The sequence below is a fragment of the Nesoenas mayeri genome, assembly GCF_963082525.1.
Source record: "Nesoenas mayeri genome assembly, chromosome: 1".
NCBI lineage: Eukaryota > Metazoa > Chordata > Aves > Columbiformes > Columbidae > Nesoenas > Nesoenas mayeri.
The window spans coordinates 79,429,475-79,456,580 of NC_137541.1; the positions used below are offsets into that span (position 1 = coordinate 79,429,475).

General features: G+C 36.9%; 1 protein-coding gene across 1 annotated transcript in view; it reads right to left on the bottom strand.

Moving 5' to 3' along the window:
- PLEKHA5 (pleckstrin homology domain containing A5) overlaps positions 1–27,106 on the bottom strand; it is a 170,552-nt gene that overhangs the window by 143,100 nt on the left and 346 nt on the right. Inside the window, exons 2-3 of the mRNA XM_080363967.1 lie at positions 26,964–27,040; positions 23,901–23,958 (exon numbers count right to left, since the gene is read on the bottom strand). Of these exons, the coding sequence (XP_080220093.1) occupies positions 23,901–23,958; positions 26,964–27,040 (135 nt within the window). The remainder of the gene's footprint in view (positions 1–23,900; positions 23,959–26,963; positions 27,041–27,106) is intronic.

The window sequence follows — 27,106 nt, forward strand, 5'->3', positions numbered from 1 at the left end:
CAGAGACTAAAAATAAAAACCCAAATAAATAAACATGTCCTCTTTAGGGTTTAGAAAATTCACTCAAGAAGGACTTCTTGATTAACTAGTGGATTCTCTAACATCTAACACAGAACTAATTTTTGAGGTCTTCCATAATATTTTTCCCAAACAGAATAGATCCTCCTACCTGTTTCGGCAAAACTTTGTAGGAATTCATCATCTTTGAACTCTAACCCACACTAAGCGTGTCTGAAATTACTTAATGTGCTCAAGTGTCCTTAGATAATAATTACACACATATCAATGCATCTCTCCATGGTCACATTTGCCCGCTAGTAATCTTTTTTCGCCTGGCTTTCCTGTGGTTGACAATCGAGACAGAGGACAACAGCATGTAAGTCATCAGTCCTTTAGTTCCAAGTCCTTCAGGAGGAGTTTCACAGTGCACTCAAGCTGACACAAATGGCCTTGTCCAGGTGACAACAGCTGTTAAACAAAGTAAGGCCACTTATACACTGGAGAGGGGGGACAAGCATGCAAGGAAGACTGAGAAAGAGAGAAAAATGAGACAACAAAGATGTCAGAGAGCAGCTGTACCTGTATTAGTTGCTTTTCTTCCACCAAGAGGTCCTATTTTTCTACGAAATTATTTGCCTTTGCCACAGAAAAGTTGCACTAATTGACATGTGCTAAGAGAGTATAAAACTCAAAAAAGCGACCTCAACTGAGCTACCAGTCTCTATGTACATTAGTGGGACCACAGTTTCAAGCCCAGACCTTCTCCTGGCAATTTATTTCCTCAAGAAAAATCATACCTATAAAATAAGATTAGGAAATTAATCTATTGGCATTAAATGGCAGTAGTCACAAAAAAAAAAAAAATAGTCAAAATAGAAAAAATGAAACTTGCCAAAAGAAATGCATGTGTTATCTGACTTCTATCAAAGATCCTCTACAACAAACAAAAAATAAAGATGAGTCCATCAGTATACACATTTCCTACTGAAGTCCATGTTCTTCTCTTCACACTTTAAACCCCTATGTAACAAACTGTTTGATTTTAAAATTATATTTGAAATATAAATTAAACAGGGTTTACTTGTAATGAGCACTGCAACAGATTCAATCCATCCCTCAAAAAATCACATAGTACACGTATTTTTGCTTAGTATTCCTCCTTACACGTTCTAGTTGAAAGCTAGAGAAAAAGCTACTACGATATTATCTTCTTATGGAAGATTCACTGTTTCTCTCACAAAAATCGCCCAATGACTTAGGCTGGAAAGTACCTCTGGACCTCATTTAGTCTGACCTCCTGCTCCAAGCAGGGCCAGCTTCAAACCTAGTGCAGATTAATGAGAGCCTTGTTCTGTCAAGTTTTGACAGTCTTCAAAGACAGAGACTCCGCAGCCTCTCTGGGCAAGAACTGAGATGAGGTAAGTCACAGATTATGCACTTGTAAAGGCTATTTACAGTTTTTTGTCATCATGAGTTGGCAAAAGCCCCTTCAGTTGCTGATAAAATGATATTTCTATGTCAAATAGCCCTGAAAAAGTGAGCAGCAGCAGCAGCTGACTATTCTCTGCAATAAAAGATTGTGCACTGAAAGCTTGTTTCTGACAGTATTTTTCAAGGCAGAACCATTTCCTTAAATCATCTTGCCAAAACTGACAGAATTCCTGGTATTCAGTCAGAAATACTTCTGTTATTTCCAGGCATACAGGTCCATGCTTTTAACGCTGTGCTGTGATAACAGGTGGAACAAGTATGGCTTATGCTCTCTGCCTTTAAAACCAACAGACACATCAAATAATTTGTGGAGAAAAAATAGTGTTTACAAGCAAGTCAGACAAATTACTTTACCTTTATTTTATCAATGTGATTAATGACTGAAACTCCCGAGGTCAACTTCTTTTTGTTGTTTGTTTTTGTTTGTTGGTTGGTTTGGAGCTTTCTTTGGTGTTTTTGTTTTGTTGTGGTGGGTTGTTTGTGTTAGTTTTTAAAATTTAGTTATTACAATGAGTACAAAGACACCTAAGGATTAAAATTTCTCCAGGAATTTGTAGCAAACATAAACATTTTGCTATTATTTTATATTGGTGCTTCCCTCTCCCTCCTCTATTCTACCTTCATTGTCCACTTTACCACAGAAACATCAGTAACATTAAGACAACTCTCTTCTGGTTTTGCTGGAATTTTAGGAATCTCAGGCATGAATCATTTCATCTAAATACACCTCTACCTTTTCTCAGAGTTATTCATTAGGGAGTGGTAATTAAAATAAAATTATTAACCTGGAGACTGAAAAAACTCTTTACCTACTCAGTCAGCTTGGCATTCATTTTTTTAAGTCAACTTCAATAGTCCTCTAGATGTCATCTGGAACTCAAAGAGAGGACCTGAATTTTCAACATAGAAATCAGCAGAAAATTATAGAAAAATCTCAAACCTTGGTTCCATATGTATACACACACATGCGCACACACATACATATACATGGTAGTAACAAAAAACCATGAAGGTGAAGTAGGCTTCCCTGGTCTCCAAAGTCACTTTTAGAAGTTAAGACTTGCACCTACAAGTGTAATCAAGATTTTTAACTCATCTCAAATAGAAGTAGTTACTAATGATGTCAGCACACGCTGCTAGTCCAGAACAGTTAATTCTACTATTCTAATCAATTCCTGTAAGCATAGTTACATTTTAACTTATTCACCATCTCAGCTGTACATTACAGCATTCTTTTAGAACAGGCAAGTTGTTAAATTCAATAAGCAGCATTAACAATTTTGCTGGATTCTAAAGCTTCTGCTGATTTTGAGGGCAGCCATAAAAGCAGACTTCAAAGAATATTTTTACATCTCTATTTCAATATGCCTTCTATGCTAGAAATAGTACTTACTTACTGTTTTAGCTAATCAAAGAAAACCGTAGGTATAAATAGAAACATGACTGAGTTGCAAGGAAACACTGAGCTGGCATTGCTCAAGTAAGTACATAAGAATACTGCATAAAAACTATAAGGAAACTGACATAGTAAGCTTTTCCCCATATAGCAGTACCATATAGCATGCTATTTAGTGAACAACATTTAAACCTTAACAAACCCTTTTATTGTAAAACAGATGGAGCTATGCAAACTCAAGAGTCTCTTCTCTGAATACTGCCTGATGAACTGGCATTTGCAGAAGCACTTACTGAAAGTGCTACAGGTTCAGTCAGCTCACACACCTGACTGAAAACTATTTCTACAATACACAAACTTACAGTTTGATTTGATTTCTCACATGACTACATGATTGCTAAAGCCATCATAGGAGAGAAGAAAAACTATTAGGTTGGTGCAAAAGGAATTGCGATTTTTGTATTGGTGATATGTGCCATTTGGTATTGAAATGTATTTTTAAATGTGGCTATGTTACTCATCATTTTAATGAGCTTTTCTTGCTTTGTTTTTTTCTACTGACTTATTACTTGCTATTTATTTTATATTTATTTTAGACTATGGAAATTATGTTAAACAAAAAGCAAATTTGAGTTATTTTCTTACTCGAGTTCAAAATGTTTCGTAAAGCAGCGGAGACAACTTTCAACATCAACAATGCATTTGGCCCAGGAACTGTTAACTAAGGTAGTAGTGCAGTGGTAGTTCAAGAAGTTTCACAAAGGAGACAAGAGCCTTGAAGATGAGGAGTGTAGTCGTCGGCCATCAGAAGTCAACAATGATGAGTTAAGAGCAATCATTGAAGCTGATCCTCTTACAACTACATGAGAAGTTGGTGAAGAACTTAACACTGACCATTCTACGGTTGTTTGGCATTTGAAGCAAATTGGAAAGGTGAAAAAGCTCGATCAGTGGGTGCCTTATGAGCTGATCAAAAACTAAAAAAATCTTCATTTTGAAGTGTCATCTTCAACAACAATGAACCATTTCTCAATTAGATTGTGATGTACGACGAAAAGTGGATTGCATATGACAACCAGCAATGACCACCTCAGTGGCTGGACTGAGAAGAACTTCCAAAGCACTTCCCAAAGCCAAACTTGCAGCAAAAAAGGTCATTGTCACTGTTTGGTGGTCTGCTGCAGGTCTGATCCACTACAGCTTCCTGAATCCCAGCAAAACATTTCCATCTGAGAAATCTGCTCACCAAATCAATGAGATGCACCAAAAACTGCAATGCCTGCAGCCAGCGCTGGTCAACAGAAAGGGCCCAATTGTTCTCCACACCACCACCCAACTGCACATTGCACAACCAGCACTTCAAAAGTTGAACAAATTGGGCTACAAAGTTTTTGCCTGGTCTGCCATATTCCCTGGACCTCTCACCAACTGACTACCGCTTCTTCAAGCACCTTGACAACTTTTTGCAGGGAAAACGCTTCCACAACCAGCAGGATGCAGAAAATGCTTTCCAAGAAATCACTGAATCCCAAAGCATGGATTTTTACGCTACAGGAATAAACAAACTTATTTCTCATTGGCAAAACTGTGTTGATTGTAATGGTTCCTATTTTGATTAATAAAGATGTATTTGAGCCTAGCTATAAAGATTTAAAATTTGTGGTCCAAAACCACACTTACTTTTGCATCAACCTAAGATATGACTAGAGGAACAGGACTTTGTGGGACTGATCTTTTCTAGATAGTTTCAAATCAGTTTAAGTTCTCCAAGATGTACCTACCCTGGGAAAGTGTTCCAAAAGTACACTAAAAAAAAAAAAAACCCACAAAATTTTCTTTCTTCTTCGAGCGAGCCATTCACTTCAGACTCAGCAAATCTACTTCAATACTACATCATTCCTTGACCACAGTTATGAAAGAGCAACTGATTTTATGGGAAGATTTTATGAATGAATGAACAAAGTACAAAATAATTGTTTTGCACAGCACTTTCATTCTCTTAAAATGGTTATGATGAACTTTCACTGACAATTCCATGCATAATCAGAGATTTTTGTTACAGAATTCACTTGTCTGTGGGTTTTTTGTTTACATACCTTGTATTGTCAGCACTTAAAGCAGCCTCAATTCACCACTGCTTCAAACCCACTCAAAAAGCATACATCAAACAGCAGCATAGAGCAAATGCAGCTGTGGCAGCCATTGTCAAAACTTGTAAGATAATTTTTCATGTTACTTCCTGTATTCCCATTCCTTCATCTATTACAAAGAGTTTTGCAGGAATTAGGTCTTGGAAGTTTGTGGGGTTTGGTTTGGTTTGTTTTTTGTAGTGAATGAAAATTAGAAACAAATGTTGCTGCACCTCAATAATTTATCATTTTTTATGTGAAAGTGCAATTAGATGGATTAAAACATAGACAAAAGTAAATACGAGAGCTAATTAACAAAAAGAAACAAAGAAAACACAACCTATTTACAGATAAGGGTATTTTCAAATGTTATTTTGTAAAGAAGAATTTTAAAGTAATTCCATAGAAAGATGTGTCTCTATAAAGTGGGGTACATTTTCTATTTAGATTTACTTCTTTTTGTTTTGGTTTTTGTTTGTTTTGGTTTGTTTTTTTTTTTTTTGTTTTGTTTTGGTCTCTCCCCCCAAAGTTCTGTTCATGTTTTTGGTGTCAACAAACTGGCTTAAAAGATGAAGACAGTGCCAAGACACTAGTTGCTGACTTCTCTGTCAAACAATTCTTCTATTGTTTCTCAGGATGGGTTTCAGATGGGTAAAGTAGCAGTCACAAAGCAGTTCAAATTGAAGAGCCTGAAAATCAGGAAATTATGGCAAGCTCTTTATCAACTTTTGGAAACTCACTCAAGTTATTCTTTGGTTTTGTCATTTTCATATTGCCTCTTCCAAAATGGATAAGCCATGAAAAAAAGTCATCAAATGTCTTTAAAAGATTGGCTGAATTCCTTGTAGGATTAAATTTAGGTAGTGTTGGTAGAATACTTCACAACCGAATTCCTGCTGATCAGTAGTTTAAATAAAAAAAATCTGTTTTATAAATTATCACTTTCCAATATTCTTGTTATTCGTCTCTCTTATTTGTTTACTGGGTAAAATGACAACCCACGGTTCTAGTATTTTACAGTTATCCCTAATCTTGTTCCTCCCAATCCAAATGAGAAATAATTAAATGCAAATAAATCCTAGATTAAGAATCCAGGTGGTGTTACAATAAAGTAGCTTTCACAAGCTTAACTCTCTTTATAGCATTTTCTTTTCATTTTAAAGATATTCCAGAGGCACATCCAGCAAATTTAGGAATTGATTCCTATCTATTGAGACAGTTTACATGTTTATTCCCACAAAAGCTATTTTAATAGCCAAAAAAAAAGCCATTTGTGTCAGCCAGGAAGTCTTTATATCCACTCTTCAAATATTCAAAAAATAGAAAAAAACACAGCCTTTCTCTTTTCTTTAATAACACAAAATCATATCAATTCAAAAAAACCTAAACATTTCAGAGGGCTTTCTAACATTTCTTGTACTCCTAAGGCTTTTGGAGCTTTGCATATACAACCTACAGTGATTAAGTATCAGCAATAGTAAGTTAAGTCACTGTCTTTTAGATTTTATGAATATGTCTATTACTTTGCAACGCTAAATTCTGATATCAATTATGGGCTGCATGGAAGAAATAAAAATTTAATTTTCAGAGTTAACTAACATTGGGATCTGTATGTAAAAAAGACTCCAGATTCATTGCTCAAATAAATTTCTACAGTTTCATTAATTAAAAAAAACCCAAATCTGTAACTTTAGAGAAAAAAGTTGCATTAATTATGATTAAAGATCTACTATATTTGTATCCTACTTGTTATATTTTCTAAAGAATTTATTCCTTGAGAGTAATATAGAAAGGATAGTTATTTCTAAGTACTGATTTCAAGTTGAAGAAAAACCCTTTTTCAAATGCCCATGTGCTTACATAGAATGGTCCTGTCTTCCGGGCGGAAAGGGAGAAAAAGGAGATTTTTTAATTAGTCAATCATTTAGCCTGTTGAAAATATCTCAATCTACCCTCCCCAAGATTGTATTATATCATCTAAATTAATCCCCAACTGTCTCTCAAATTATCTCACCGGATTTCTGAAAGCATGTACAAGTTTAACACTTCAATTCAATTTAAAATCTGAAAAACAATTCAGCTTTAAAATCTCTTTGCCAGGTACCATCTCACTCACACACACACCTCTTCATGAAATAAGTTAGTTCAATCAGTTTAACTCAACAGTCAACTACCAGACAATATCTAATTAGTTAATAAATTTTATGTTCCCCTTATTAAGTCTGTGTGTAGTAAAGCTTAAGTAGGAAGATCAGTAACATTTTAATGTTTACATACTTTATTTTCAAAACAAGTTAAGACCAATACGTTACTACAGGGAGAGAATTAAGTCTTCCAACACAGCAGTTTTGTGCACATACAGTATCCATCAAAGCTTCAGTGATAAGATGCCAGTCACAGATATTCTTAAAGACCATTCCTAAGAATCTACATAACCATAATTAAAACAGTATTCCTCTCATTTACTCCTAGTAAATGAATATTTATGACCTGGTGATTAGTGTTGTTCTTAAGAGCAGCTGAACTAGGTCAGATCAAAAGCCCACATAACATGGTGCCCTGTTCCCAAACGTGATTAGTAGCAAAGACTTGGAGGGCCCATCAGAACCAGAGAGACACGCAGCCAGACCTTGCTTGGGCAGCCATAAGCCTCGGAGGTGGGACACTAATGAAAGAGGTGGCCCACTAATGAAAGAGGTGGCCACATTCTTCCATGAACGCAGACTGACAGACCACAGCATCCCGAGCTACACTTTCTAGATGTATTCAGCCACTTTCCTTAATTACATGTGTCTTTCAGACCTTATGAATATTAGCCACAAGCACCAACACTTCTCGATTCAGAATTCCTCCTGCTAGTTCTTCTGTTGGAATATACAAACACATGGTGCCTGCTCTCCTTCTTTCTGTTATTTGTAATTTTATAGACTCTCTGCATCAGCCCTCAGTGAAGTTTTACAGGTGTTCTTCAAATGACATCTTCCATCTTTGATCACCCTTGTCAAACTCCTCTGTTATCTTCTCCAGTTCTATTACATCATTTGCCTGTTAAACTAGTACTACTTCAGCATAAAACTATGCTCATATTTCCAGACATGCTTAACTGCAACAACATTATTCAGACGTCAAGCCTTTACAGTCATGTCACTTTTTCAACTGGAGCCTCATTTTAAGAAGTCTGTTTTCTCTACACTGTGGATCAAGGCCACAGCTTCCATTTTTTTTTCCTAAATGAAAGTGATAAAATATAATCTGAATCTCAATAGATAATATTTTTTAATACCCAGAGGGCAGGAAATTTTGCCAATTGATAAGCCTAACAACACGAAGATGTCAAGTAAATTTTAGAAAGTAGTGCTGCCTTACAAATAGGAAATCTTGTTAAAAATAGCTAGAAATCTTTGCATGAAAAGTTCAGTCACATGCACTAGCATCATAACAAACAAAAACTCACCTAAGAAGCAAAGAGTAGTATTTCCTCCTTTCATTCCAAATGAAATGACTTAAACAAATATTTTCCTGAAAGGCTTAGGGATCTCTCAGCACTGCCAGGAGATTGTGGTAAGTGGTAAAAAGTAGAAATAACCCCTGCGTGTCTGCAATAAACAGGCTATCTTTGCATATATCTGGACAGCACTAGTCACATAGCTGATGACAACGGAACGCTGGTTGCGAATAGATGTTCTATATCCAGTCATCTGTCACTGCAGCGGGAATGCTGCTCATCTGTTGGTAGGTTCCCACCACTTTTTAGAAATACTAATAAGACAACATATTTATATAGTTTCATGCAAAGTTGTTGTGTTTTGGTTTTGGTTTTTGGTTTTGTTTTTTTTTAATGCATGTGGAGCTTCCTTCCCAAAACTGCAAGAATATTCATTCTATGAACAGACACATGCTCTAAGTTTTAACAAAGGGAAAATAAAAGATTCAATTAAGACATTGGCTCAAATAGAGATATAAAGAAGGAAAAAAAAAAATCAAAAACTTTAGAAAGACCTCACTAAAATTGTAGGACCTGGTGGCTCCATAGACTGAAGTGATAAAATAGCATCTATCATCTGCAGATTGCCTATGTAGATGTCCAAGTCACACCAGGGAACAAAATAATGCTATTATTTAACTTTTTCTGGGATACAAGAATTATAGCTTAACTTTAGTGCCCAGTTCACAAAATCTGAGCTACTATTCACAACAACTGGAGTTTATATGGAAGTCTTTGATAGTCTGAAAGAACCCGGAGCTTATAGTTTCCTCTGTACTGCATGTTACTGCTGAATTCAGTATTCAACACGGCACATTTAGAGTGAGAGGGCAATTTTCTTCCTAGTTACCTTAAATAAGAAGCAGATTATGGGAAAGTCCCTCTCCCCAGGCAAATACAAAAAGAAAAAAAGTCAGTGAAGTAGTCATAATTAACACATATAAAGAGGAAAAAACACTCACTAAAATAAGTTCTCTACAGAATGTCATTACAGATCCCATAATAATTTTTTTTAATGCGGAACTGCTTACACAGGGTAAACAAGAAAATATTTTAATTGTCCTCTAACTTCATATTCTTCCACCTATTAATCTAGTACCACAATGAAAACCTTTAATCTGTTTTTATAGCAAAAAGATCTCCTGTAAGCAGATGGTTAACTTTGCTTAGGTTAAAAAAAAATTCTTCGAAAGGGAGGGTTGAGCCATGTAAAATATTCAACATGTACCACTTCAGCTGCCTCAAAACAGGTTATAAAGATACATAAACTTTTGATGAATTCACGCTATTCAGTTCATTTACTGCCCAGACAGGTCACATCTTGAAAACATATCTGTTTCCTTTAAGCCCAGGAGAACAGTAATGGTACGTAAATTCCTGTCCTAACTTCATGTAGGGCATTAATCACTCTCTCCTTAGCTGCTGGAACTATACATCAATTCTAGTCCCATCTGTAGAAGCACTAAGCAATACTCCTTGTGGGTTTTTTTTCATCAAAACTTTTCATTCAGAAGTGTGTCCATTCAGAAGAATGCTGCTGCTTCCCACTCAGCTCCCTGCCTATTTACTGGTGTAATTCACAAAACATTTCTACCACTCAAGGGGTTGCCTACACTTCCCGACGTACATCAATTAATACCTTGATGTACATTGTATTTTTGGGGACTTGCATCTCCTCAGCTTTCTGTGAGTCAGTTTTTCCCAAATTACTATCCTGGCCACTACTACACTACCAGATGAATCATAATAGCACACAGCAGTAACACTGGAAGATGAGTAGAGCTAATTACTGAAAATAAAATCACAGCTTCAAAGATTGTTCCACACACAATATTTATATACTCTTCCTTATTACACCTCGAGCAAGTAAATATATATCTATTTATTAAATATCTAAGTATAGCTTGCAGACTAATAATAGTCTCATGTAATTTCTGGTGCCCCAAAGAACTATCAGAACACCAAAGAAGAAAAACATGGACATACACAGAAATAGCTCAAGGCAGTATCACCAGAGAACTCTAAAACAAGCATTTCCATGATATTTTGTGCAGTACAAAATATGGTCTAAAAGCATGAAAAGCTGAGCTTCTTTGAAAAATGAAGAAACAAGAACAGTGGTTTTAGATGCAAGTTAAAAAAATCAAGTATCTAAACACATAATTGAAACTCAAGTTGCTGAGTTATGGAAATGCATTATGAAATTAGATTCTTCTCCCTTCACATCTCTTATTTGAGTGCTGAATGCAAAGTATGTACCATTATATGAAATTAAGTTAGGCAGCTTTTTTGTTTTTTACCATTTCAATACATAACTTGGAATGCAACCAATGAAATAGCACAATTTATCTCTAAAAATAAGACCAGAGAGTTTAGTGGCTCTTGATTATGTTTTCCTTACAAGGAGCCTTTGCAGAAAAGTACATGTTTCAGTTCAGAACAACGATAATTAGTGCCTGTGGGAATAAAGCAAACTAATTTTTCCACAGCAACATAATTTCCTGTAACTTTAATTTTTGCATGACGATACTCCAGTAGTTGCTCAGATACAACATTTTACTGTCTACAGTATTATCAGGATTTTAAACAATTAGCTCTTTTCAATTTAATCCCCCCATTTAAAAAAAGTTTTACTCATTTGTTACAAAAAAAACCTTTATACGAAGAAAGAGAATATATCAATAAACTCCACATACTTTTAAGGATGCTAACGAATTCCTCTAACTTCGGATTAAATTATTTAAAATGACAAAAGCAAACAGATGCAACTTGTACGTGCACCTGGCGTACACGCTGTCCTCTTCTCTATATTGCAAAGGAACTCATTTTCAGAACTCCAGGCATCCATCTCCACTAACTAGGAAGTCACATTTCATCTACATAAAAGGGGCAATAACCAAATCACTTAAATACAGATATAAGAGCTGACAGTGGTTTGCAGAGAGGCAGGACTACAGAGGCTGCGCTCCAGCACACTTAATGGACACGCGGTTCAGATGCAGAGGAAACTACGCTTTTTGTTACAGCCTGTGAACAGTTGTTCTTCATTCAGCAACAGTTAAGAAACAGTGTTTTAGTGGAAATGTAGCTGTAGGAAAGACAGCAAACGCAACCAAATTTTAAAGAACAGACCTGCAGCCTTTCCTACTGAAATGAAAAATGAATGCCACGCTCTTTTTCAATTTTTAATATTAAATACTTCAAAAGAAGCTTATAAAAACCACCACTATTCGAGTTTAGAGAAAAACAGTACACCTCTTTGTAGACTTCTCAGCCAGCAGTATTATCTCTTTCCCAAAATAAATCCTGGAGTTCAAAGAATTAGACCAAGAAAATAATTAGACCAAGAAAAGCATTGATGCAATGATGAGTTGAATGGACATCATGTCATTCACTCAGGCAGCTCCAGAAGCCAAAACAGAGTCAGTCCATATGGTGAAGTTATGCACATATTGGTATTTACAACATCCTTATTCTCTGACTTCAAGGCTCTAGAAATACAGTAGTGGTGTTGTGAAGTGTTGTAAATCAATGAAACCAAACAAACCTCACAAATCCTACACGGCTAGTCATGCACCAGTCTTTTTGTAACCCTGCTGATGAAATTTCCACCATTTTCAGATGGAAATTAGAAATTACTATTACATCATTTTATAAACAAGAAAAAACCAAACCAGATTCTTTTGATTAAGTAACAAAACCAGTTTTTTATTTTATTTTATTTTTAAAGAAAGTACAAAACTGGCAGATCAGCTGTTCCTACTGCTTCCTAGCCATGAATCTGAATTTTTACTTGAATATTTTAAGTGTTGTCCTACCAGCACACAGGTGTTTATATTTTTCATTTTTAGAGAGAGGTGGTACGTAAAGTTGATCTCCAAATAAATAATTTCAACTATAGCAAAAAAATGCTGTTCAATGGCACAAAACTAAGTATTAATAAAACCGTTCAAGAAATGTTTTTGAGAACCATTCTTCAAAAGCAGCCATACATTCCATACTATATTTATCCTTGCTTCAGAATGAGCCATTTCATAATGTATTAATTTGAACTTAGCATTACAAATGCTTTCCATTTAGAAATGTTTTATTCTCAGTTCAGCACTGCACTTTTTCATCATTACATTTAACAGTTAATTTCAATATCTACTTTAATGCACAAAGAACAATCAAAGCACAGCATTCAATAATCAAATATTTCTTCATCTGAGTATCAAAACCACAGACATGTTGGTGAAACTTTACCAGGAATATTATAAAAGGACTGTAAAGCAGTTTGGACTTACCTAATGACCAAAATGCTATTTATCCCCTCACAAAAATAAAACAGCTTTGGTAAATAGAAAGCAAAAATTCCCCAACTACAAGCCGTATTTTTGTGTTGTCATTTCATAGTGACATTACTGCGACTTCTTAGAAACCTGGGGATAAAATAGAGAATGAATTGGTCTTATCATGGTGTGGCTGCCTGAAAACACCAAAAACAATTCATCCCCTGACTTGTCCATTAACATTTGGAGTTTATTTTCTTCTAGCTTCATCAATTAGATTGATTCCTTTGCCAAAACTAATAGGAGCCAATCTTTCACAGACAACAGTTCAAAAGACAAATATGCCTAAATTAGTCCAATCTACTGACCGCACTACAAAGCAAAAATCCTCAAGTTCAATTGTTAATCTATACATTAATTTTTCACTCCATGTAAAACTAGAAGTGCTGCATCAAGTCATTAGCAGCATGTAGATTCAAGTAATTCAAACTATTATACGGCAAATTAAAGAGCATCACTGATCTAAAGGAAACACACTGAGCATTCCTCCTTCAAAAGAATGACTAGCAGGTTTCTATGAAGGACAGGAAAGAGTCACAATAAGTAATTCCGTTTTGCCAAGTGAGTTTACCACAGTCCTCTCACCCCACCATTCTTTTTTGGGGGAAAGGGAGGAGGGACAGATGCAAGCGGAAAAATGAAGGAGTAGGTGGGCTGAAGACTTTATTTGCTATCAAAAGCACATTAGTTCAATGCTAAGACCGCTTTAGATATGTTGCAAGTGAGCACACACACACATACACACCACTTCCTCTGCCTTACAGTCTTAAAGAAATACATCAAGTAATCCAAGTATTTATAGAGAGGTTTTTAAATATATATTAATTACCATGATCATAATGAGTTGTCCCTAGTGTTCATTCTTTTGCTTTTAGTTTAGGGAAAAAAAGTAAGCTTAATTGAAGTTTAAATTACATGTTATGCTTTACAGATTTTTTTAAGTCTTGACTTTTCAATATTTAGCACTGTATCCTGAGCAGATCCTAATTTTTACTGAATAGCAGAAGATCCTGCAGGGTTCATTTCAGGCTGCAGGCATTTGATACTGAACTGACCTCACAGTATTTACATTCCCCTTAGGAAAATTTGGCATGCAGTCCAACTGGGAAAGATCATGTCTAACACTACTTGAGCTACCAGAGCTAGAAGCAGGCTGAATAACAGTGCAAAGAGAAGGGTGAATGATAAGGGCACACATACAGAAATAAAATAAAAATGAAGAGGAGAAAGAGAAGGTCAAACAGTAGAATAAAAGGAGAATTGAAGAGACAAGATCCGCAGACAGTTGTTTTTCTGATATAAGACAGTCCCTGTTTTCTTTTTTTTTTTCAAACGAGTACTGCAGACAGTAAAGAACAAATTACTTCAAGGAAAATAAACTAATCATGTTACTTGAAATATTTGTCTCTGCTCAAAACAAATTAACATCTGCCAACTACAGCTATGTGTGTATTGTATCTGATTTCTTCTTGTTGTTGCCATACGTATGTCAAATTTGGACAGGAGAAAAACCCAAAAACATAAAGCTCCCCCGATTAGCTTCGCTTTTGACCATACCCACTACAGTTGTAGTAGACGCCACTGTTGAATCCAGTAGTTAAATCAAATCCAAAATGTATTCACCTCCATTCATTACAATTTTTCTTACTGCTGCAAATAAATTAGATAGGAATACAAGAGCCAGTCAGCAAATCCCACTCTCATTTTTCCTAGAAGTGCTTATCCCATCTTCAAACAAGTGAAAAATTATATTTGTTCTTTACAGATTCACTCTGCCAGCTCCATAATCTCCTATGCACCAGGCCTGCTGACATTGTGCAAGAGTCAAAAGTTCTGAACCAATTGCAGATTGATTTCTTCACCTCCTTGAAAAATGAAATAAAAACCTCAAGTTACTATAATTTCTCTGAAACCCCTATTTCCAATTGCACAAGGCAATTTTTAAACAAAGTAATAGAATAACTGAAATGCAAGAGTTCTCACACGAGTTAATGTTGATTGCAATACCTGTCTAAAGTGACAGAACTTTCAACCCTCACTAAAGCTTAGGAAGTTTCTGTTTGCTTTAATTACTTACAAATAAAATCACTGAAAGTCAAAAAGAAAAAGCAACTCCACTACTGAACAACAACGACTGCAAAAAACTCTCTCCCCTTCCTATTTAAAACCAGGTTGCTGATAATTCCAACTCCTCAGTCTGCTGCAGGTAGCACTAGTTAAAATCGCGGAGGGCTGTGAAACACAACCAGCCCCACTTACAAGCCAACAGGGCATCACCACTTTCATCAACAGATGATCATCTACTTCTGTCTCGCTTCACAAAGTTCTTCTCCATCTACAAAAGCACAAGATTTTCATGTAACTTACATATTTGAGCTGAAAAATGTTTTGAAGCAGCAGGCGCACAAACAAAAGACTATAATGAAGGGGATAAAGCGCTGGCATGTGAATTGACTGCTGAATTTGATAGCACTTTTTGTTGTTTTAAACCGCAAAGTGAGCAATCGGAGGCAACAGAAATCCCGAATTTCTTGTTAGACAGGTTTGGCACTCTCACCTGAAGCTGAACAAAAACCACAACAGCATGAGCTCTATTCTGAAGCGTATTGCAAAATCTCTTTCGTGTTTAGCTTAGGATAGAAGATGAAAGAGCACTTCAGGAAAACGTTCAGATTTTTTCTGATGTCTAGAAATCTTTTTTATTTTGAAAGTGAAGTAAAAAGCAAAATGCAAATGTTTCATGCAATAAATTTGGAAAGGGGGAGGTCCCTGAAAGAGGCATAAAGAACAATATATCATATATATTATACACATCTGCATATATATATATTTTAAAGTAAAATCCTACTACTGGCAGTGAGAGGGCCAAAAAGGATACTGTTTCATGTATATTTAAACAGAAGTGACTTTATCCATAATACCAGGTATTTAAACAATTGCAAAACATCACCTTTTATGCTGTTTACTGTGTTCTATGCATTGCACTCAGCTAGAAAAACACACAAATTTAATGTTTTGTTGCCAGTTTAGCTGCTTTTAAGAAAAAAAGTTTTCTTAAGCAGTATTTGTGGCAGGGGAAGTTTTAACCTGGGAAAGTTTTAGATTCCATTTCCAGAAAAACGAAACAAAACAAAACACTTTAGTAACTGAATTACCAGACAAGAGCTGCAGAAAAAGAAATACAATGCTTAGTACAAAATGATATAAAAGTCAAACCACCATTTCCAGCAGTGTTGCCACAATTCCTACTCTGCTTCTTTCTAGTCTCATCTCCACATTACTTCAGGGAATGTTTATTAAGTGTCCTTGCTGACTGTCAGGTCACTTCTATCTGAAGTTGAGTAAAAGGAAGGACATAAGGAGACAAGGTGTACGGCAGAGATCAGAACATACCATGTCTCAAGGTTCTTCAGCCTGGTGTAGTCCCTAGGTGAGCTTGTATAAATAGATAAGAAACCCTACATCAGTATTGTAAACTGATCACCAACTACAGACAGATGCCCCAAGACTCCCAGCAATAAGTATAAGAATTTAGGCTTCCAAACTCTACAAATTCATTGCCTAACTATTTTAATATTAATATCTTCTGCCTGATCAAGGATAACTTCAGTGACCTACACTTATAAAATTCACTATATAAGAGACATTCTTCACAGGTGTTCAATTCAGCCAACTAGAGTTTTATTGCTTCAAATGTCAAATGCTTTTAAATCTATAGATACAATAAAGACGATGGATCAATTAGTAAAAGCTAAAAAAAAAATATAGTAATGGAGATGTTAATGTTAACAAAGCACAAAACTAGTTCTTTAAGTATTAAGTATTTGTTTCTGCTAAACATGATTTGTAATAGATTCTGGAAGAGAGAGGAAAAAAGAAAAGCAGCAGCTAATTTTAAAGGATAAGTTGCTTGGCAATACAGCTTTCCTTACAAACAACTGCTCTTACTAAGTCACTGTAGAGAAAGCCATGAAGAATTAAGTTTCTAAAGCCTCCTAAATATGCAAGTGTTTTTTAATTGTTTATATAAAGCTCTATGATCATCACAGGACACATAGGCATTCAAAATGCTGTCTGAAAGCCTTTTTTTCCACTTCACAGTCTTCAAACTACCATTCAACTCGAATTTTTAGAGATCTAGAGCAGAAAGATGCAACTTCACAACCAACTATTTAAGCAGACCTCCATGTCCTACTCAGTACTGTGAAGATTCTTTACCAAAGCCTATGCTATCAAGTTCCCATTCTCAAACTTCTATGTCTGAAGGTGGCCACTGATGCAACTTCTTCCCTGCCAAGATCACTGTGAGCGAACACCTTCCCTTCAACCAAATGCAAGACCAAGTAAAGTGAACAGAGAGACATGCTATGTTCCACATTCCAAAGAAAGAACACAAGGGAAGGAGGAGAAAGAAGGGAAAAGTGTTTAAATTTAGGTATTTACTTACTGAAACACAGAAAAAACACAGATACAGGCACCACATTGGCAGAAATGCAGTCAGGGCTGTGGAGCTTTGCTTCCAGCAAGCGTTTGCCTCAAGCTTTACAGGAGTTTTCTCCCTCTCTCGCAAGCACACAGAAGCATACTGAAGATCGCTCTGAACTGCCAACCAGAGTGTATCTCAGGTTTAATGAAAGTGTAATTCATTATAATAAGGCCCAGTGTAACACAAACATATGCAGGAAAAACTGGCTTAGCACAGCACCACAACAGACGCTGGTTTTGATCCTGCACAACAGAACACTTGCAGACCACAGAAGTGCATGCAATTCCTTTAAGTAAAAGCAAAACATCATTTGCACCAGGACTTGCAAAAGTTCTACCACATAGTAGCTACATCAATTAGACTTTTCTGTTGGAAAAGTTCGAAGTCTCTCCATGCCAGTTCAGGTGCTTTTGGAAGTGTCCCTCAGTTCAGGTACTGCAGGACTTGGGTAGGCAGAGAAGAGAAAAAGAACCCATGCAACACCCTGACACAACAGGAAGAGGAAATACTGGTACAGGTCCCAGAATAATTCTTCCAGTGAACATCGGTTCAGTTTCCTTTTTTTTTTTTTTTTTTTTACAAAGTCAAGAGGGGTTGAGAAAAAAAAAAGCAGCATCACTATTTATAAAATCATGCAGCAGCCTCCTACATAAAAGGTTATGATTGATCACAATTTCCTTTGTTTTGTATGACCCTCCACACATTGTAGGTAGTGAAAATGAAAGACCACAGAAGAATTCACTTCACAGTAATAACATCATAAAGTATATATTCGTTTTACCTGGTATTATTAATCCCATCAGCAATTAAGGCCAAAGTTAGGGAAGAAACATTACCACTTCCAAAACCAAGGATCCAAAAGTGGGTAAGTTAATTCACTGATGTCTTTCTCATGGATTTCAACATTTCATGTAAGAACTTACATACAGAAATTTTTTTGTATTTTAAAATGATTATCCATTAATTCTTATAAGTGTTTAAAAACTTGGTAATGATACAACAAAAAATAAAAATCAGTAAGTTCCCTCATGGTTCCAAGTCTATCTTAGTAAAACTAAAGCACTCAAGGTATTACCCAATTTAGAAACAGACTGCAGGAAAGAGACAGCTCAAAATATCAACCACAGACGTCACAGTCAAAAAGAGACTTTAGATGCACATTAATTCCTAACATTCGCATTTGATATTCTACCTCCCAGGCTAACTTTGAAACAGGTTCATAAGCCAGGGGTAATAGGCCCTGCCAGACCTGCACACGAGTCAGACAACATGTTTGCACAGGGTGAACTTTTGCCACCCTTCCCTCTGGGAGAAATTCCAGCAAGTTCGCTCCTAGGAAATCAGCTCCCATCCCTACTCCTTGTGCTGACTTCCCACTGCCACCGCTCCTTTCTGCCCAGTTTAGTTTCCACTCCTCCCCCTTCTGCAGCTACTCCCACCTTTTTAGCCTTCTTCTTCAGTGCACCACCACCTCCATCCTCTTCCCACCACATCCTCCCCTGTAAGTCGCTTTTTGGATGCAGTCCCTCAGCTCCTCCTCTGACCCACACCCTTTTCTTCCTGTGTCTAGAGTCCTTCCACCTCCACATACAGCTTCAGCATTGCAGTATTTTTGGTTCTTGAAATATTTCAGTGGAATAAAGAATTATGTGTTAAAAGAGATAATAAATGTACAGGCATTCCCCAAAAGTTCTCCTTTTCTGAACAGCTTTTTGCTTACTACAAAGGTAAAAGGCATAGGTTAGTTTGTTGAAATGTTATGTCCCAGTTCATCCATCTAGCTGTATGCCACAATTTGACCTGGCGGTCTTCCCACGTAACAATGCACCAAATGAAGGCCAAGAACAACCTTTAATCTTTCCTCTATTTTAGTAAAATAAAGGTTAGAGGTAGTAGGAAAAGGACTAAATTTTTGGTAGGAATGCTGTGATTCTTAGTGTTACAGGAAAACAGTCTGATCTGTTCTTATTTTTTTTTCAAATTCCATTTTTCCTTTCAAGAAAGGGCTTCTCTGCAAACATGATGAGTTGTTCTTTTTCTGGATAAAGTCTCAGCTGAAGGGTAGAGGATCTTTAGAATGCACATAAAAGACTAAGGTTCAAACAAAAGCTGAATTCTCAATGAGCACGGGTTTATTTTAGCAAACAACAGAAACTCAAGGCTCAAAAAGATCTTATCCCTTTTAATCACTTAATAGATTTTTCTTACCTTCCCAATTTTCAAGCTACTTGTCTACAATAAGCAAGCCTGCATTGATAAAATTCACTATAAAAGCATACAAAACCTCTATTTGATGCAACAGTGAACACAGCTCAGCTTTGGCCTGAGTTTGCCAATGCCTTGCTTCAGCAAGCAACAGGCAAAAAGTTGTTCCGATAAATACAGAAAAAGGTAAACTTCAACACAAAATTCTTAAAATAAAACTTTAACTCTCTTAATTTTTTACATTTTAAAGAACTTTGTCAGTGAGCTGCCCAAAAAGCATTGGTCCTACAGCGGAGTTAAAAAATATCAAATTTTAACACGAGACCATTTACCTAAGAGTACTTCTGTAGAAGGCAAACTAGTTAAACTGATGCAAAATTCCCCAAATTTCATCCTTGGACTGATTTTTAGAACAACTTTATTTGTTAAATTAATAAGCTAAATAATATAAACCTAGTTTAAAAAAATCAATACAAAAATCCTAACATATGTTCAGAACTACTGAAATTAAAAAGGAAAAAAAGGCGAGAAAAGTAAGCACATGCCTGAGCTTAGACAGTCACATGGTTTTAACCAGCAATAAGCATTTCTTAAACACATGCATATGAATAAACATATACACACACATACATATACATGGAGAAAGACACATTTATGTAGTTTTATAGCTCTCAAAACCAGCACCTTGGTGCCCAACAACTACATGGTCACCACAAGGTACTAAAAACATCAAGCTGAAAATTCTCATTCTTTATTGACAAGTATCATACTGGGATCGTCACACGGGTTCATTTCCTTACGCACTTATAAATAGTGTAAGTAACTTAAGCTTCCCATAATACTATCCATCTTAAATATGTTTTGGGTATAAAGCCCTTAACTTTTCAGCGCTCAGTGAGTGCTTGACGCAATAAGCATAAATAACCAGTCCAGTGAAGTATTCTAAGCAGCACACTGCGGCATCATTTTCCCATATCTTGTTTTACTTCATAGGACATAAGATTCAATAGTTAACTGACAATAAACTAATTATTAAAGGTTATATTTGAATGTGTCAATTCTACCATCATCCAGCCCCATACTCCAGGTAGAAGTTTAGTTACTGTATAAATAAAGGACTACACTCAAACAAAGCATTATTTCAGAAAAGTGATGAGGAAGGGCTATCTGTGCACACTTCTAACATTAAGTAAACAAAACCAGACTTTCTTGGTCTCAAATACACAAAACACTTTAACAACGTAACTACATCTCATGAGAACATATACAAAATGTTACAGCATGGTGTATTTTTTACTCCAAATAACAAACACCACCTTTTGCCATTTGTATTTAGCATTTACAAGGGATAGGGAGGATGTGGGGGAAGGATTCTGTCATTACCAAGTATTAGAATTCTTCTACTAATCCAAAAAAAAACTGCAAAAAAGGTCAAAGTCCTTGCTAGCATCACCTTACTAATACAACCCTATTAAAAAAAAACAAAAACAAAAACAAAAACCACATTATGGAATGGAAACAACTCCATATATATCCTTGTTACAGAACATATTTCCTTTTTAAAGCTAGAATAAATTCAATGCCATGAGGGGAAAAAAAAAAAAAAAAAGTGTAAAATAATCACTGTTTGGTATTTACTTATTCTGAAAACGAATGTACACATCCCAAGAAAAATACAGTGCCCTTTAAAAATAATCACATTTCAATACAGTCTGTATCCTGAGTCATTTGTTTGAAACACCAGTCCAAGGAATGCTAAGATTCAGCTGACGATTATCTCCTCAACATTATTCCAATTTGATTATACAGCGTTTACTACATCAAAGCCAGAAAAAGCACAGTAATAGATTCAGTGACACACCCACTTGGAACAGTGAAGACCTATTATTAAAAAACCATAAGAATAATTTTCAAAAGGTTTTTATTTTCAAACACAGTCTAGTGTAAGATCTTGCCATAAAGCAAGGTTGTTTAATATTTTTATTCAACCCACATATTTGAAGTTGTGCCTCAGAAGTTAGGTGAAATTATTTATGTGATCAGGAAACCTGATTATCCTTCTTGTCTAACTCTGTTATTGGACACACTACAGAAATCCAACAGCCAAGTTTCACATGGCTGAATGCATCAACAGCCTGCCATTAACATTCATTCCCTTGTCACTTTGTCACTCACGGCAGAACATAAAACAACATATTTCTTTCAGACCTGACCATGAACAAGACTGCAACATTTTCAGTTTTAACATAGGTTTATTATGCTGTAACCAATATAATAAACATTCATATTTAGGGAATCTGCACACTCAAATGAGGTTACATTTAGAAATCCATACGTCGGGGTGCCTGTACATCACAAGGTCACAGCAACCTGTGATGCTTCCCACTCGTGCAAGAGCATCGCAGTAGTTTAGACTCAGACAACTAGAATCATTATAATCAACACATCATCCAGCGTCACCCTGCGGAGGATCACAAGATAGCGATTATAATGTTGTCATGCTGTCTATGTTAGCTCTCACATCTTCTCTAGCACCAGCAGGGCTGGATGCTAAACAGCTTTGAAAGGAGAAGCTATCATTGCGCAGAAGTTTAAATTCAGTCTGAGAGGCAACACAAGAAACAGGTATTTAACTAAGGATGCCAAACTGGTCATACCACGTGAATGTTTCAGCAGGCTGGACGGCGCTACCCTGCTATCCTCCTACATCTAGCAAATCACAGAGAAGTGCTGTTTGTGCAACATGTTTTCAAAGATGCAGCACAACTTTTAAATACAAACAGAACTATTTAGTGTCTGCTATCAGCAAAACAATCAGCTCGATGTGCATCCTAACAGTTATGATAACACCTTGAACAGAAGATCTTACAAGGACAGGAGTATACAACCAACCTACCACTTGGTAAGTTTGTGCATAAGCACATCAGTCACTTTACAACAGCTGTCCACAATTTTTTATTCTACGAAAACTCAAGTTCCTATTTTCCAGTTACTATAGTTAACACATTATTCATAGGTTTATTCTATGAGAATAAGTTCTATATAAAAACATAGAATAATTTCTTTTAATATTATATACAGAGACAAACCCAGCTTTCTTGAACTTTCACTCATCTTCATTTAACAATCTGAACAGAACACCAAAGGTGAACTCCTTAGTACATTCCTGTCAGTTGCTTTACAACACAGGTGTCATGAAAATTACAAGAAAGCCGAATAGAACAGTAAAACAAACATGTGGCCTATTAACAAGAACACCCTGTTGATAGAGCCTGGCACTAGTTCTGAACACATTTTCGGAGCATTGAACTTCAGTATATTCTTTTAAATTTTTTTTAGGATCAAATCAAACACGTTCCTATATAAAATAAACCACACAGAACATACGTTAACACCCATCTCACAATGTCTACAGTGCAACTTAGAGTAGTTACCTTTTGCTCAATACTAAGACTCAGAAAAACCTACCTGCTGCCTATAGCCTCTATCACTATTAGTAACCTTCACTCATACAAGGTATCCCACTGATGACACTCTTCATTTAAAGATGGCAAACCAAACACACAGTTGAGTGAGCAAAATCTCCTGAATGAATCAAGAAAAGCCTGAGAATTTTTAAATAACGGGAAAAAAAAGCATATTAACAAGCCAAAAATACATAGGTGCCAATTCAACATTGCCCACATAAGGACAGTCTGACTACCTGGAGAGGAAAAACTTCTAAGAAGTCTGTACAGATCTGATCAACACAACTTCTGGGCTACTACATAAAAGCTCTATTTCCACACCTCTCATTCAAAAGGACTGTACAGGAAGTCCACCACAGTGGACACTCCTCAAAACGTACTAAAATCCGAACAAAAAAAATAATGAAAATCAATGCGAGAATCAGAAATGGGAGGTATACAAAGAAAACAACCACATTAAACCTTCAGAGTGGCTTTAAACAATGTAATTATTAAAGAATAGGGCTGAATCAAGTCTCTTCTCCAAGTGACAAAGATCTTGCCTTTCTGAAAGCATTTCTGGCATGACAGTGTATACACACAAGTGTCAAACAAACAGAAAAACTCAAGGTATTCTCAACTTGCAAGGACATTTGTTGCTAAGTGGTCACACTCACAGCAGAAATTTAATTTGAATCTGAATCCTTAAGAAGTTTTCATTAAAAGTACTAACACAAAAACTCAATAAATTGTTTTAGCTGGGAGAATTCAGTAAACAAAGGACTACATCCAGTACAGCAAGCTCGAGTACTCCTTTTAGGTATTATAGCATAACATTTCAATTCAGTTTGGTAAACATTCAAGATTACAGCAACATTTAGACAAACAAATTGAAAATTATAGTATTGTGACAGATAAAACAATCAACTTACTTTACATAATATCTTGCACCTTCAAAAGTATAAGCTTCCTCCCAACCTGTGGGTAAGTCTGGAAAACAAGTAGCAAAACAATCCAATTAACTTTTGAAATTATGCTGGCCATACTGGTCTACTCCCTAAACTGAGTTAAAATACTGTATGTCTGATTCCACATATTGAAAGCTTTAGTCCTAGAAACAAGTATTTTAGAACCGACTCACAATACTGTCTCAGTTTAAATTCTGTAATCCAAGAGAAGCTACATGCATGAAAATTTGATTTATATTTCCCATTCTCAAATAATAACAATCAGGGTTTAAGTCTGCCCTTATTTAACAAGGTTCCTTCCTTTGACCAGTAACTAGAACTTGAAATCATCACTAGATCTTTCTGCCTTGAACTTCAGTAGCATCAAATTACCTGACAGGCAGAGATCTAAACAAAAATCAACTTACTGAGTTGCATTACATGCAAGTCACAAGCATCTTAACAGGCATGATATCAACTACACCACAGAGCGTTAGCATCACATTAGCATAATTCCACCACTGTTGTGACTAACAAGTGTTCCTGCAGTGTTTACAGTTCTATTCAATTTTATATGAAAATAATTTTCAGTGCAAAGAGTCAGGTGCCCACATATTTAAAAGAAAAAAGAAGCGCACTTCCACTAATGGTCATTTTTTTACAAGTAACAGCTTCCTGGTGTAATGGAAGCTCTGAAGATATTGGGCAACTTCACGCAACTCTAGATACATAACTACCCTGTTTAAGTTTGACCCAGTTAACAAAACCAATAGTTGATATATAGGACTCGCTCACTCAATTAAAAAAGCAAGAATGCATTTCCTAATTAAAATAAAAAATATTTAGTGTGGGTCATGTGATTTTTCCCCCACAGTTTACTTATTTGCTCTGGCTGACTTTTTACTTCACTCCTGTCTTCCCTAGAACAAAAATCAAGGTGTCTTTCGATAACAGCACAGGGCAAAGTACAGCAAACAGGAAGTCCCTCTAGCAGGAGTATTCATGGCTGCTGTAAGAACTTCGCAAAACCCACCATTCTAGTGCTGAATATCTCAAGGAATAAAAAGCACTTCAGTTCATAATGGAAAAGAAAGCTTTCCTCTCATGTAGTAAATACCTCATGGCATTATTTAATAAGGAGCTTTACAATAATACACACTTCCAAAAGAAGTGTCATAAACTCAAAAAATGTTTCTTAAGATAATACATGTTTTTAACATATTTTGACTAGGTTCCCAAAGTATGGTCAGGGCAAAACAAGATATGAACTCCAGAATTAATCTGTTTGATTCTATCTCTGTGTGGAGATATTAATTAACATACACACGAATGAGGAAAACTAAAGAAAAAGGTTTGTTTTGCAGATACTTCAGCATCTGATTGACAAATCATGGTCAGTATATCCAAGGTCATACCTCACTCTCGTGTTCAGAAACAAGTTTAATTTACCTGATAATAACTCTGCTATTCTACATGTAATACTCCAGATACTCAAAAGCAAACTGCATTTCCTTTTAGAAGGCACTTAATAGCAGAAACAAATGCGACACATAGAAAATTCCTTAGAAATCACCATCAGTCAACAGAGACACTAGTAATAGTTTTAAAAAAGAATGAGTCCTCAGCTAATGCTACTGTCCAACAAGCAAAGCACTTCACATACGTCTGCCCCCATGCATATTGCTGTAGATAAAGGCCAGTTCCTCAATTAATTTGAGTACTGAAAGTGGGGAAAATGGGAGCCCAATAACAATCAGTAGTTCTATTTCCTGGCACTAAACGACTTCTTACAAACAGCCCTTCATTGCAGATCAGACTGCAGAGTTCTAATAGCCAGAAACCTGTGCTTTTTAAACTATTCCTGAGACAAAAAAGGCTGCCCACAGTTTTCTAAAAGGCCATTTCTAATTTCTTAATGCATAAGTATTAACCAAACATAAAAAGCAAATAATCTGATGTAGTCCAATTCACTTGCAGATTTTCCTGCGATTATCCAAGTGATTACATACATAAAAACAACTGCACTTATTACTACACTCCACCACCTCCCAGTGGCATATGTAGCCTGTGTGCAATACCAGCAGTCAGAGTTTGGCTCTGGGTCTCCAGAGTGTCTGCTGTAAATCCTCCTCCTCCAGCACCTCCTGCTGCTACTTCTCCAGAGTGGAACAAACAGCAGTACCGAAGACGACCGATTCCACCCTCCTCCCTCCAAGTTATTCCTAATGTTTCAGTCCCTTTTCCTCCTACCTATTCCACCTCTCTCAGTCACTTAGAAACCACCCACACTCTCAGCCTAGATGGAAGCGAACGGAGGAAAAGGGTTTCTAGGTGACTACTATTATATTTAGTGCAATCAGCCTCAACAATTCTACGATACCTATCGTGGTTATATCTAGGTACTGCTGGAAACAGAAATAAGATGAGTGGTTTAATGCTAAACTGAGAAAGGATGCTGTGCAGGTGAAAAACTGGGGTAGCCTGTATGAAGCACGAGAAGAATAAGACAGTCTCTAATGGCAACTATATAATATTATAGGGGTGATACAAGGCAAATAGAAAGCAAGCACAGAAATTACACAGATACAGAGGGAAAACCGGGGTGCAAAAGGAAGAGTTTTAAGAAAAAGATGAGGAGCACTCTGATGGCAAGCTGGGCACGCCAGGCTGCACTGTAGTGTCATCCTGCTGGAGCTGGGAACAAACAACTGCGAGAAGTGAGGGGAGCGCAGAGAGCGCGGCGTGAGGAGTTGTCTCGGGTGGCCGCGGCGGCACCGAGGCGGTTTCCAGGATCGGGCGGCTTGAGGGCGACAGGGCGAAGCCAGAGGCGCTGCCCGCCCCGGCGAGGGGAGAAGGGGCCCCGGGGCCGAGCCCGCCCGGGTGCTGGGGCGGGCAAGGGGTGGCGGGAGCCCAGGGGGCGGCCGCGGGAGCCGCGGGGCGACGGGCTCGACGAGACCCCGGGGAGCCGAGGAGGGCGGCGCTCGCCGGGCGGGGGCGGCTGTGCCGGGGATGGGCTGGGGGCCCCGGCCACCCCGGCAGGGCTCCTACCTGCGCTGCGACGGTGCCCGGTGATCACGGCCTCTCCGGTGAGCGGGTGCAGCCAGGTCGTGCTCTTCGCCTCCTCGCTGCGGGGACGGACACAAGGACCGAGTCAGGCAGGCGCAGCCCCGGCCGCCCCCTCCGCACGCCCC